Source organism: Oryzias latipes, chromosome 24, assembly GCF_053564925.1.
Source record: "Oryzias latipes strain Hd-rR chromosome 24, Olatipes_Hd-rR_3.1".
NCBI lineage: Eukaryota > Metazoa > Chordata > Actinopteri > Beloniformes > Adrianichthyidae > Oryzias > Oryzias latipes.
The window spans coordinates 9,295,787-9,309,796 of NC_136260.1; the positions used below are offsets into that span (position 1 = coordinate 9,295,787).

The 14,010-nt window shown below is 38.0% G+C and overlaps 1 protein-coding gene across 7 annotated transcripts; it reads right to left on the reverse strand.

Moving 5' to 3' along the window:
* Positions 1–288: 288 nt before the first annotated feature.
* Positions 289–13,685, reverse strand: LOC105357199 (triadin). Of its 7 annotated transcripts, none has more exons than XM_023953164.2 (7): positions 12,841–13,685; positions 9,104–9,302; positions 7,040–7,081; positions 1,631–1,654; positions 1,300–1,347; positions 975–1,136; positions 289–472 (listed from the first exon to the last, which is right to left on the reverse strand). In XM_023953164.2, the coding sequence occupies exons 2-7, from the start codon at positions 9,288–9,290 to the stop codon at positions 450–452; spliced, it is 486 nt and encodes a 161-aa protein (XP_023808932.1). In that variant the 5' UTR covers positions 9,291–9,302; positions 12,841–13,685; the 3' UTR covers positions 289–449. The 7 variants fall into 7 exon arrangements, with proteins under 7 accessions (XP_023808932.1, XP_023808933.1, XP_011490166.3 ...); XM_023953165.2 differs by having other exon boundaries at positions 1,005–1,136; positions 12,841–13,222; XM_011491864.4 differs by lacking the exon at positions 7,040–7,081 and having other exon boundaries at positions 12,841–13,222.
* Between the last annotated feature and the right edge of the window lie 325 nt (positions 13,686–14,010).

Sequence of the window (14,010 nt, forward strand, 5' to 3'; positions counted from 1 at the left end):
TCAAAAACTCTTTCTCAAGGTAACTGAACTTTGAGTTATTTAAGTTTAGTTATGTTTGAACTCACATATTCACCTGGTTAAGTCAGCAATTTAGTTGCATTTTGTTCACCTGCTCCCATTCTTTACAACTTCAAATGCTGAATATGAAATGCATTGATGTGTAGATACTACATTTTCAAGATGAAACTCAAAAAAGGTACAAACAGAAATGTGCAGTTCTCATAATAATATATGTGACCAGAATATTTTAGGGTGTTTTTTACCCTTTTTTCAAGAATAAAACATCAATAAAGTTATCAATATGGTAGATTTTATTGGTCAAATTACAGTTTGAGAGAAAAAAAGAAAGTTAGTACATAGTGTTAGCGTGATAATATTAACAATAACAGCTTCCTCTCACTGCCTCTTATCCTTCTCTTTTTTAGACGCTCTTTCAACGCAGTCCTTCTTCAGAGCTCCTCTGAGTGCATGGCTGAAAAAAAAACCCACAAAGGTTTTAGTCCAATTGCTCCAGAATTCAGTACATTTCAGCTGTAGAAGACTGACATCCAAATCATTGACGGTTGCAGTTTATAACGGAAAATTACTTTTACTTCTCCATCTTTCTGCAGTTTATTCTTAACTTCTGCTAATTTCAGGCTCCTTCTTTGAGGTAAACGCCTTTTTTGCCCATTGCCCATCAGAATGAGTGTAGCTTTTTAATCTAGATTCACATAAATGCCATTTTTGACCAAAATCGACCAACATTTTTAGTTGAATGTATTTATTAAAGCTAAAATCACTTTTAAATACACTCTAATCCTTTATTCAGAAAGTGCTAAATTCTTCAACAACCAATACACATCTAAGAAATCTCAAATTAAAATGATAATAAAAGTATCCAGCGGGTGAAGCTTTGTATTTAGCAGGCGAGTTTTGAAAAACAATCATATTTTTATGTAGGACATTTTGATTGGTGTGGGAAACTTTCTTACATGTGAAGGTTTCAGTGAGCTGATGAATACCTTCCTCTTCTTCATCAGGAGCGACCAAACTGATTACAAACGTCCACATCATGTCCAGCCAGTCATTTCCCTCGTGAGCCGTAGTGTCACCATGAATTTCAGCCGATCTTGATTTTACAACTCGAGCCCCACCTGAAGAAAAGAGTACAGATGCTGAGGGGCACCACACCTAATCTGTGACTTTCTTCTGCACAGACACTGTGATTAGGTCTTTCAAGTTGATTTATGCAAGAAGAAACAGAAAAAGCTTCATTAGTTCCAGGTTTGATCCATAAAGGCTGTGTGGTCCACTTACCTCTAGACCTTATAGCTTTTCTGGCAATGGCAGAAGGAGGTGGGAGACCTTAACAGGAGAGACAGGTTAACAAAAGGAGCATCATATGAAGCAGATCACAAGAAAAATCAGGGGAACAATAATAAAACATGCATTACAGCTAAAACAAGCTCACAGTTCAGAGCTTTGCCTCTATGGAGCCACAGGTATGCTAAAAGGAATGCATCAAACTGACTTTTTAAAGACTTCTTTTTGTTTTTTTTATTTGTCACGGTGCAAACATGCTTGGTGAGAACACAGCAACATAAACCCAGGAGGAAAGTGTCAGGCAGATGTTCGTGCTCTCTATTACCTGCTCTTCCATGTCTGACATTGTCTGTGTAAGAATATGACACTGTCAGTTACCAACTTCTTCCAAAATTTATTTGAGATAGTTAACCAATACATGTGCAAAAAAAACACGTTAGAGATGTTTCTATTAGGGCACCCATGAAAAACGTTTAAGCAGAGGTTATTTCAGTCATAAACAAGTACGTCTGAGGAAAAAAACGTACACTTACCCATTAATAAAACACAAAATTATGTAAATATTTAACAGAATGCAAAAAAAGGCTTTGGACAGGGATTTCCAGCCTTTAACACTTTGCCATTTGGGTTGATTTCTCACTGACCACAACCCAATAGGAGCCACAGAGTCTCACTTCACCCTTTAGAAAAATGAAACACTGCTGTGCATATTTGTCAATGTTACTATTATGATCAATATAAATGGACATTTTTGGCCTACATAAAATATAAAGAGAAATTAGCCTTTTTTTTTCTAAATACAACTTTTTAGAGTGGTTTACATGACTTCCTTTCAAAATAAAAGCCAATCTGTACCATGTGCAGCAAATGTGGTAGTAGAGTGTGTAATGTCTGCAACTGTAAAAAAACAAAAAAAAGATAAAATATTTGTATTTAATGTTACCATTTTTGGTGCATCCAAGCCATACAATCATAAATTTAACCAACTAAAAGTAAATCAGAGCTAATTAAGTAACCCTTTCCGTATTTTTCAGACCATATGGAGCATTTAAAATCGACGGAGCCCGTGTCCTGACATTAACCCTTGTGCTATCCCAGGCACTTTAACATTGGGAGTTGGGTCATCTAGACCCAATAGACAGTGCGTTGAACCTTTTTTCTTCAATGATTTGTGAACCTCACTGGTATCCATGGATTCCATGAAATCTATCCACCTTTATCCACCTTTGTCATGGTAGGGAGAACACGTCAATGTAAGGGTGGGGTCACCTAGGGTTGCGCAAGGGTTAAAAACCTAAAATGCATCTCGTTCCCACAAATTAATATCTCGTTCCCACAAGATAATATTCCGTTCCCTCGAAATACTAGATGCAATTTGACCAGCCAATCATTGGTCTTGTTGTTATACTTCAGTTACAGGAACACTATGATTGGTCGAAATGCATCTTGGGTATGCGTGATGCATGACGGGACATTGCTCACATCTTGCAGACACTTAGCTAAGAGCTAAGTCCGGTAGGCAAAGCAGCCAGCCTGATCTTATGATATTTTTCTAATTTTCAACGAGACAATAATAGATTAATCATTCTGGCTTTTATTTTTACCCCTTTTGAATGCTTACAGAGAAACGGAAGTAGCGGCAGAAAGCTGATTTTGCAGCAAGATGGACGGAGAGCGTACCACCAGGACGTGAATGAACATGATTACCGATGCTTTTGTGCTTTTTAAAATAACAACCAAAAGAGTTCCGCGATGGAGCTAGGAGCTATGTCCGGTGAATCGTATGGCAAAGCAGCCTAGGTATCATAAATTTTATGATTTTTATCTTGTATTCATTGAGACAATAAGAAAATTGATCATTCTTGTTTTTCTTTTTCCTTTCTTGAACGAATGTGGGTCAAAGAGACACGGACGTTACCGCTGAAAGCGGCTTTTACGGCCGGATGGACTAGAGCATATCGGTGTTTATGAATGACTAATGACGTGAATAATTGTTTCATTCGCCAACTTAATTTCGAGGCAAATACTACTTGCCTCAAAATATTATCGGAATATTATCTTGTGGGAACGACATATTAATTTGTGAGAACAAGATATTAATCTGTGGGAACGAGATATAGTCTAGTTTTTTAATGTCAGGTCACGGGCTCCGTAAAAATCCTTGAATTTGTTCAAAAATAGTTAAATCAGCTTTACAATCCAGTGAGCTTTCCTGTATGTGTGAGTTCTGGTTGTGCTTACTGGCCTTAAATTGATTTTCTGTGGCACACATTGCTCAAATATCTGTCAAAGTGTTTTATTGTGACTTCAGTAAATTACAAAGCTGCACCGCTAGATGGATTGTTGAAGCATCATGGCTACAGTAGTGAGGAGCCTTGTGGAGCAATACGTACTGTTTGTGAATAAAGCTTAGCTAATCAAACTATTATGTTTCGCTGGATTTGCCTTCAAAAATAATGTTAATTTTAAAAAGTATATGAATTTTATATTTTCATTCAACTAGAGAGCCATAATGGAGGAGATAAAGAGCCTCACATGGGTCTGGATCCTCAGGTTACAGACCCCTGGGTTAGGACTTTGCAAAGGTTAGTTTGTCACTAAATAAAAAGGCGAATTGAGTATTAGTTAGTCCTATGATAGACCAGATTTCCCTTTGACACATTCTTCTGAAATGTGAGAAAACTGTTTAGTTGTGTCATTAAAAGTTAATCGTTTCTGACACTCTGCCTCTACAAATTTCTTTTTCAATTTAATTTGATCAAATTAAATTTGATCATATATTTCACATGTTAAACTTGTCAGGTTTGTAAAAAAAATACATGTATTTACAGAATTAAAAATGTGTTTTCAGTGAGTAAGGCAGCACGAGCACAGAATTTCATCAACAGAAGCTCACTGTTCCTTTTAAATAGAGTTGTATTTATTTATGTAGAATTGCTGGGTTTTCTTTTTCAATAACCTAACATCGAACTCATACGCACATTTGTATGCAACAGTGCGAAGGAAACCAAACAATGGCATCTTTCTGCTGTTGGAAAGCACAAAGCTGGGCTTCGTTTTGCATGTGGTGTGAAAAGAAATCCGCCTAACCTGCTAACAGTGTTAAATCCAACTGATCACGCTCTGCTCCTGCAGCGAAGTGTTTTGCATTTGTTTCTCCAAGGAACGAGTAAAATGGCATATTCATCACAGCTCTGTGAGTGTTATGAGAACCATCTCCTCTAAAGTGCTAAATGCATTGTTTGGATTTTCTCTGTGGATGTCTTTAATTTTCCTTTTGCCAGATGGAGGGCCCTTTTTGCCTGTTTTTCTCCCCGTGCGGAGGAGTTGCATAGGCTAATGGAGCCTCATAAACATCTGATTAATGCACTGACATTTCTTTGATTGGCACTCCACACACACTGCCAGAGAAACCAGGAATAAAAGACCAGCATTTCACTTGGTAATTGTCTGACTTCCATTATTTCTTGTTGCTATGTCATTCACTGCTCTGCTCCTGCTTTTTTTTTTGACACCAAATTAGTTTTCTAAAAACTGTTGTGTTCAACTCTCTTTAAGTGTCAGAAATCTTTTAAGCCTGATTTATTTTTGTCTTTGGGGTTTTTATGTCAGCTTTACTTTCTTTTCAGATCAATAGGTGACTATAAAGGCTAGAGAAGCAAAAATAACAACACAAATGTTGCTGTGCTGTAAAAATACAAAGTTTTAGGACTCCAAAATAACAGCGCTACTTCGGAAATGGATGAGAAAAGATATATACCGTCCCTGGCTGTCTGTCTGGAAATGTGAGCACCTTTTGAAATTCCAAAATGGATGTGTGGAATAGAAAATAAACACTGGATTACTAGTATTTGTTATTACTGCTGCACTTTCTAGTTTAATTTTGAAGGAAGCCATTTGTAAAGAAAAAACTGATTTACAATGGAAGAAATCAACATTTTGGCAGCTACTTTGTCGTGGATTTTTGCAGCTATCCCACTATTTGTTTCAGCTCTGCTGCTTAAATCTCAGAAACACTGTATTTTTCTATGCAGTGTGTCTACCCATGAATATTTATGTATTTATTCTCCTTCTGCATCGCTATTGTTTCCACATACACTTGGGTTGTTTAGTGAGAACCTGCTGTTGGCTCAAATGCAATAGATTTGTGTCCTCCTAACATGTTTTATTCAGTCTCTTTAGCAAAAAAGGGATTTTAAAGAACAAATGTGACCCCTTGTGCCACTTCACAGACACCCACGCCTCTTCATTCAAAAAGCAAAGTGATTAAAGATTCAGCGTCACATTTTGCCACAGTCACCTTGCAAATGTTTGCACTGGAGATGGCTGAAACATGAAGGGAAACGTTTGCTTCTATTAAAAATTATTATTTAACACAGGAGAAAAGTTTCACATGTGGCACATGAGTGGCACATGTGAAGTTTCACTTTGTTTTCACTTTGTTTAGGCAAATTAGATAACTACAAAAAGAAGACAAAATTCAAAAGCGGTTCACAGATTGGATGGAGTGACGCCGCGATCCGAAGCCGCTGTTTGTCTGGGAGGAACAGCAAACCCAACAAAAGCACACATGCTGTTCCACACTTATTACAAACACACACGTTACTTTGGTAAAGAAACACAACCACAAGAATGGATGGCAATTTTTTTGGGAAGCATTTTAACCATCAGCACATCAATCAATGGCAGCAAAATACTCTTGCCAAATCATCTTGAGGAGGCGTTTCCGAATCTCTCTTTCTCTTGCCTCTTCATGTGTCATCCAGTTTATGTGGAGCAGGTTGACAAACACAGGGTTTGCACACTTGACATCACACCAGTACAGACATGCTTGACATGGGGTGTTAAATGGCTAAAGGGCAAATCAACAATGTGTTGTGTTGGCTTGTGGAGCCTGGTAATCATGCATATTATAGTCTTCTTAAGCTCTTGGACCATTAGGTACCTATTTTTTCTTCTTGAGGCTGTGGGTAAAGTGGAGACTCAACTCAAATAAATAGCTGGAATGAAAGTCAGTTCAATAAATACTTAAAATTGACATTTTTGTCAATATGGTGAAAGCAAAGCACTTGAATTTTTCATTGCAAGGAAACAGATTTGCTCAAACTGCCCTGAGAGTTTGCATTGGGAGAAAAATGTAGGGGAAGAAAAATTGGAGAACATTTTGTTCTAAGCTATGTTCACATCGCCCTCTGAAGTCAATGTAAACGTGCGTAAATGCAAATTGCTAGCTTTGGCGTTTTAAACTCACACGTTCACGCACATTGCACACGCAATGCACATTTTTAGTACCGTTTTTAGGCTTTGGGTTTAGCAAAACTGTGTAGAAAACTAAACTATTGTTGCAAAACTGTTTTTGGTGTTATTTAGGCCCCAAGACATTTGCATAATACACAATAAGTTATGCTGCAAATGTTGCAGATTTTTTTTTTTTTTGGTTTTGTTTGTTCAAGAAGTTAAGAATTTGAAATACTTCCAAATGAATAAATACATATCTTAAAAGCAGACATTAAGATTTTAGTTGAAAGTGGAAAATAAAAAAGTTCTAGCCATGTGAATGGCAGTTTTTGCATCGATCTGATGTTGATTTACCCTTTAAAAAAGCTAAATTCAAAGTGGAATATTGACCCCTTTTTGGATGGAGATCTATAAAGTGGTTCACAACATGCAGCAGTCTAGAAGCAAGCAGTGCAGTCAAGCTAAGGTTTAGTCGTTTTTTCGCCTTTTCTTTTACCAGGTGATAAACACACGGGGTCGTCACAGTATGATGTGTAGTCTTTGTGTGGGATGACAGATGATTGACAGCATGAGGATGGAGAAGATTTGGACGGGTGGAAGTTGGAAAGGGTTGAAGATAGGGGGAGATTGAGGAAAGGAGTTAAATATGGCAGTTTATTTTACACACGTGCCCAAAGGACTGTCCCCCCACTGGGGGGGGGGGGGTAATCCCAATGCATAGAGATCTGACTCAGGTGTCAATCAAATTGATGGAAAGAAAGTCTTTATTAAACTATAAAGAGAGAAACCTTGCAATGTTATTTAAGAGGATTTATAGTAAGAAGACTGAAAAGTAACTTCCACAAGCAAGCCAGGACTCTGAGTTTTAAACAGGAGTCCATTGAATGTGCTTCAAAACAGCTGCTGCAGCTTTTCTATGACATTTGAACACACATTTAAAAAGATATCTACAGTCATGTTTTCATGAGCAGAATACCACTTTGGAACAAATAGCTACCAGCAGACAATAATCTCACAAAGTTTGGAGATTTAACTTGAATTCAGTAAAAAAACAAATACTGTAGTTTCTTATAAAATGCATGCATCCATTGGATCAGCAAAATAAAAGTTGCCCCTTAACCACCTCTCCCTTCTGTGACGCTGAAAGGGGATGTTTGGTTGTGCACTGTTTAGGTGCAATCTGAGTGTCCAAAACAATTTAGCCTTCAGACATTTTGACAACGACTTGCAAGTTAAGGCAACATTTGCGTTTTGTTTTTCAGGCAGGTTTGAAAGAAAAGCCTGAAAGGCCAACCTTTTTTTTGGTTCTGTTATATTTATAGCAGGGGGGAATTTCATAAACATTATAGGTGTGTTCATTTGAAGGACAGGTGAAAGTTTCAAGCACAGCTCGGCACCAATCGTATTTTTTGGCGAATGCAAATTTGATCCAAATGGCAACACCCGTCGAGCTGAAAAAAATGGTTTCAAACCAGTGACTCATCTTATACATCCACTATCCATCTACATTTACAGATATCTAACGGAGTTTAGAAAAAAAGAAATACTTCACAACACGTTTTAAAAATTCAGCTTAATCTTGTGAAGATCTATTCTCTCTGAATACTGACTATATATTTGCTTCCTTTTGCCACTGACCACTGAAATAGGAAAATCAATCCGATTGATTTCCGAGACTTTTTTTTTATTGTTGCGGCCGATATGTGTAGTTGGTTTGATCACCGAGCCAGTAAGCATCTCCTAAAGTGTTTGAAAAGGGGACGTCTTAATCTACCTCAATCACTCACGCACAGCTTCAAGCTCAAAGGAGTGCATTTTCATTTATCTCACAGCACTGAGGCCGTTTAAGTATGATCACAGTAAAAACAAATGGGATCGCTTCAGACAATTAAGCTGTGAAGCAGAGATAACAAAAAAATGTGCAGAAACTGAGCTGCAGGAGCAACACATATGAAACCATGTAAACCAGGTTATTACATCATATTACTTTCAACTCTTTGATTTAATCAACCAGTTTGACTCCATTAGCTGTGTGCACCCTAACAAAATGAGACTCCTTTCAATCTGTTCTGCCAGGGTGAGCCAAACCATTGGGACAAAAAGGAGGGGGTATACGTACACAGCTTCTGAAGATGAAGTTTTAAATGGTTAAAAAAGAGGAGGGCAATGTGTTGATTTTCAAAGCATCTGCTGAGAGGGAAACACACTTTGTGTCACTTTAGATGGACTAAAGCGCCACAAATGTTAGGTGTTTGTTTTTGTGGTTGACAAAAAAAAAGTATGTGTTTCTGTATCTTGATGCATGGATGCTGTTGAAAAGGATGATAATTGTGATGCCCACTTTTGAAGTCTGCTTCAAAAATGTCCCGGGTTTGGATGAAAAATGGAGTCACAAGTGAAAGATGGGTGATGCACAGCGAGATGGGACGTCTCGAGAAAAATATATCAAATTTTTATGGGATTATTATTTATAGGATTATTTCTAGGGGAAATTACATGTGAGAAAAATCAAAATTAAAATGAAATAATATACTATTAGGAGTAATTTCCAAACACTTACCGGTTAGAGTCTTGTAATCAAGCAGATCGAACAAAACAACGGCTACTGCTGACCACGTGATGATCAGGGCCACAATCAGCAGCCAGGCCATGGGGTTGCTGAAGGTTAACATGATGTCATCCAAAAACGTCCTCTGACTTGACTTTGATGGAGAGGCTGCCTCCCCGCTGCTGCTCTGATGGCTCATGGAAGGACGGAGCTTGAAGACGAGTAGAAAAAGAAGAGATTTTAATTAATGCTCCACAGTTCTGGAGATGCTGGGTGGCTACACCCACACAGAAGTTCAAGTTATGAACATCATTTGGAGGACTTACTGTTTCCCACAAACTGTGTGATCTTCAGAAATGAGTTACATTGTGTTTTTTGCAGCACAAACTTGTGAAAACCTTGCACAGTAGAACTGCCTTAACTGCGTTTTAGATGATTAATATGACAAGAGAAAGAGCAAAATGTTTTAAGTTCTTGTGAGTTTTGACTCCAGTTTGAGCTTATTGCAGGAAGAGACGAGTGTTTTTGACAGATCTTAGGAGGCTACCATAAACAGAAGATATTTCTAGAAATCATACAAACTCCAGACTCCAGAGTGTCGGCCGCCTTTATGTTTTCATTCGAAGAGCTAGTTGAAAGTAAATGTCAAAACATTTGTATCTTGACAAGAGGAATTCAAAACGGAGCCAAATGTGTTCAATTCGGTCTCTATCAACATAAATACAAGCAATATGATTAATGCCCAAAACAAGCTGTTTATTTACGCAGATACTGGTGACTCATAAGCGCACTCTCTGTTTAGCTATGCAGGAGTGAGGAGGAGAGATGTGAGCAAGTGAGAGGGTTGGAGGGAATTGTGGGAGGAAAAAAAAAGGAGCCAAGAGATGAGAAGATTGCATTTGAGTTATGAGGCAAATTACTCCTTCCAAAGAAAGTTTTCATCATGTATGGCTGAGCGGCCCGTGCTAAAATAACGTGATTATGCGTGTGCAATAGCTTGTTTGTGCTCATTATGTGGCTCTTGATTGGATTTATTTCTGTCTCTGTTTCTCTGCCTGACTGTCACATCGCGTTTCCAACGATATGAAGTGATACTTGCTCTGACAGATCAGTGTAAGGACCATGCTGTAAAGGTTTAATTGGAGGATCCATTGTGGCGGCTTCACGTTCATCTTCTCTGCTGCTAAACAAGCAAAAATGTAAGCAGCAGCAGCACAGAACCACACACACAATCCAGCATTTCCGCCAACATGAGAACTTGATGTGTTTTGATTCCCTCGTTTATCTCAGACTGACCTTTCTGTGGCAGCTTTCGGTTAACAAACTGCAAAATCAATTTAACATAATTCCACCCTTCACTTACTCTAATGTGTATTTGTGTGTGGGTCCAGTTCGAAAAGGGTAAGCATTGATCTGCTAAACAATAGCCAGCGTGTGGGGGGTGCACGCATCCATGTGCGTCTAGTTTTTACATCCATGCGATGTAAAAACCGTCCATTGATCAAGCAGCACCTCAGCATCAGCTTCTCAGACCAACTTATTGACCAGCAGTAGCAAAAAAATCGACAATGATATGATGATATTAGACTATAGGTCAAACAGGTTTGCAGAAATAAACAGCACTCACACACATATATATATATATATATATATATATATATATATATATATATATATATATATATATATATATTTTTTTTTTTCTTTTCTTCTTGTACATCTTTGTTCTGTTCGAGTTGAAATGACCCAGCCCACCTGTTGTTAATGTTAAGAGCTGAGCCGATATTCACAAACACTCATGGACACCAACTGTTGCTGCCTCCACACCAGAGGACAGGACAGAATTAGAACGTTGTGGGAGCTGGTTTCTAACTGGTATCTGAGGGCAAATGAAAGGCGACAGCAGCCTGCTTGTAAATGAGAAGCGAAGGATGCTGTGAGGACTGCCCACCTTTCTGACAAATGGTCGTCCTATGACGTACGGATTAAACGTAGTGGGCATGAAAATAAGGATTTATTTTCCAAGGCTATAAGTAGACATCTAAGAGAGAGACACTAAGTTATTCAAATTTTACAATTCTTGAGTAAAAATACAGTCCTACTCCAATCATCTTTTGATCTATTTGAAAGCATTCCCAGTGGTCTTTAAAATATGATTATACCGCTTTTAGTCAAAAACGGAATAATTCTAGGAAATGGACTATGTCCGAATTCCCACCCTGATTCCTAACTGCCAAAAAACATTTAGTGCAGGACTACCTAGTGCCCTGGACTTTAAAAGCAATTATGACACCATGCTCACCACTTATTATGACATCACTGATTTCACAAAGTGAAAATCAAATCGATATTAACAGGTTCTGATGACAAAACTTTTGATTATTAAAAACAATACATTGAAGTACTTTTTTCTCGCATAAATTGTGGTCTAAATATGCATCGATGCACACTGGTATTTTGCAGAGACTTCTGGGAAATGTACTCCATTTTAGAATTGTAGATTTGGACAGCACTATAAAATGGCGATCACACTATACAGTGCACTTTGTAGTGAGTAGTGAAGGATTTCAGACATAGCCGTGGTTTCTGCAAAGTGGCAGATGTTCATCATAAATTTCCCTTTGATTTGTGGGAGGAGCTAATGCTGCAGAATGAGCCTGCCCCCACTTCCATCATCCAGAGAGGTGACACTCACTTTCTGGTTTACAGCCCTTCCCACTCCCAACCTAACATTACCGGTACAACAAAAACGGCGAGCATCCAGATTCCAGCTCAGATGGGGAAAACAAAGACGTACACAGATCTATTTGTCTGCAAGTGGATGCATCAGAATGGAGTGGAGCATGAAGCTTGTGGCATTTTTTCATCTACTCCTGATTCAGTACGATTTGAACAAAGAAATACTGTACTAAGAAATGCTATTTTGAGCTTAAATTGTATATATAATCACATGGAGAAAAAAAAACAACAACCAGGATTTGCTGACACTACTCTTAGGTACAGGACCAGTCAATGAACCGCCCCCCACATCACAGATCAGTGCTTGTTATTAACAACCACCCTGCATGGAAACATGACCCAACATCCTGCTGCCTTGCATGTTCTCCCACATGCAAATCGTGCAAATAGAAAACTGTCATTCGGCTATGAATAGTCCTCCTTTATGACAGGCTGGGAATGAAAAGACTAAAAAACAATTGCGAAAAAGGTTAGAAAAATTAGGGTATAAATTTCAAGGTGGGAAATTACATTCAAAATGAGTTTTTAAAGTTAGTGCCTGTTTTTTATGGTTTCATCTGTTGAACAAGTCAACCAGTCTCATCATTTAAAATGAGTAGGATGATCAGGGTATTACTGTAAATGTAATTCAGGGTTAGGGATGAAATTCAGCATAAAAGATATTCCCTGTTTTTATTTCCAAGAACTGGTGGGTGAAAGTGATGCTGAATAGTGGAAAGCAAATGCAAATGTGACATTAATAAATGCAGCTGGATGAGAAGGTGCACTTCAGAACCTCCAATCGAAGGAACAATGACACTGAGAAGCTTCACGTGAACTTTGAGGAGAAACAGTCCCTCAGCTCAAGAGATAAGCAGGATATCATCAATAGCAGCTGGCCTTCTGAAAGTATTTGAAATTAATACGATAAAAGATAACAGCACAGATGGTGAAAAAGCCCTCAGGTTTGAAATAGATCTGTATCAGCTCATAAAGTTCAGCCAAGGTTTAATAGATTTTTTTAAATGTACCTTAATCTTTGCGTTTGCTGGACGTTAAATGATAACCCTTTGGTCCTCAGAGGTTCTGGAAATGCAGAGTTACCATAGAAACAAATAATAAACTCCTTTGTTAAATCCTTTTTGGGTTCCGCTTGATTGAGAAAAGGCAAAAAGGTACTCCAGATGGATCACACAAGGTCTGGAAATACATGAGAAAATATCCACACACAGAGAGGAAAAAACAGCTTTTTAGGTTTCTTTCGGAGTTGTAATTTCAGGAACAAGAAATACCCAAAAGTTTTCAATGTTTTATCTTGAAATATCGACGAAAGAGGGAGAAGAAAGCAGGGCCGGCAGAAAGAGGTCAACTCTTTGAGTCACCCTGCCCCCTCTGACAGTCCAAAATAGAGAGGGATGAAGAGGAACAAGAGTTTGAAATGAGAGCAGCTGAGAGCGACGGAGAAGAAAACCTCATATGTAAACAACCACATTTCAAAAAAAGGTGGAAGGAAAATTTTATAAAGTTATTATAAATTAATGTTGCAATGCTGAGAAATGACAGTTGATTTTTAAATTGTGCTACCTTAAGAAACACTTAAACTTATTTATCTAAGTAAAATCAATACTTAAATGAAAATGATTAAGGATCTAATGGAAATTAGAAAGTGTTATGTAAAAAACAATAAAACGTTGCATCTTTCTGTGTTCCAAAACCTATTTTATAACATCAAACAGACTCCTTATCAACAAATTTAAGATTAATGTAAATTCCTTCTTTTCGGCTTTTTATCCAATAAATGAAAATTACCAAGAAGTCCTAAAATATTACATTAATGAACATATTTGTGTGTCTGTGCCTGAGTATGGTGTGGGTCTGTGTGTGAGAGCACTGAGTAGTTGTAACCTGACCTCCAGTCTTTCCCTGGGAGCCTGCGCAAAGGCTATAATTAGAGGCACTGACAACAGCTGCTGGTCATATTGGACTGGACAGTTTGAAATATAGGGTGGGCAAAGGGGGTTCAGGGACGTGAACCAAATCACACCCCGAATATTTGCTTAAAATTAGTCTTTTGGTTTCATGAAAGCGGATCCAACTGTTTGACACGCATTTGACTGAAAAACAACCAAAAGGATTTTGAAATAAATAAATAAATGCATCACATCACAGAAATGATTTCTGTTTTCATGAGCTGCTGTAGA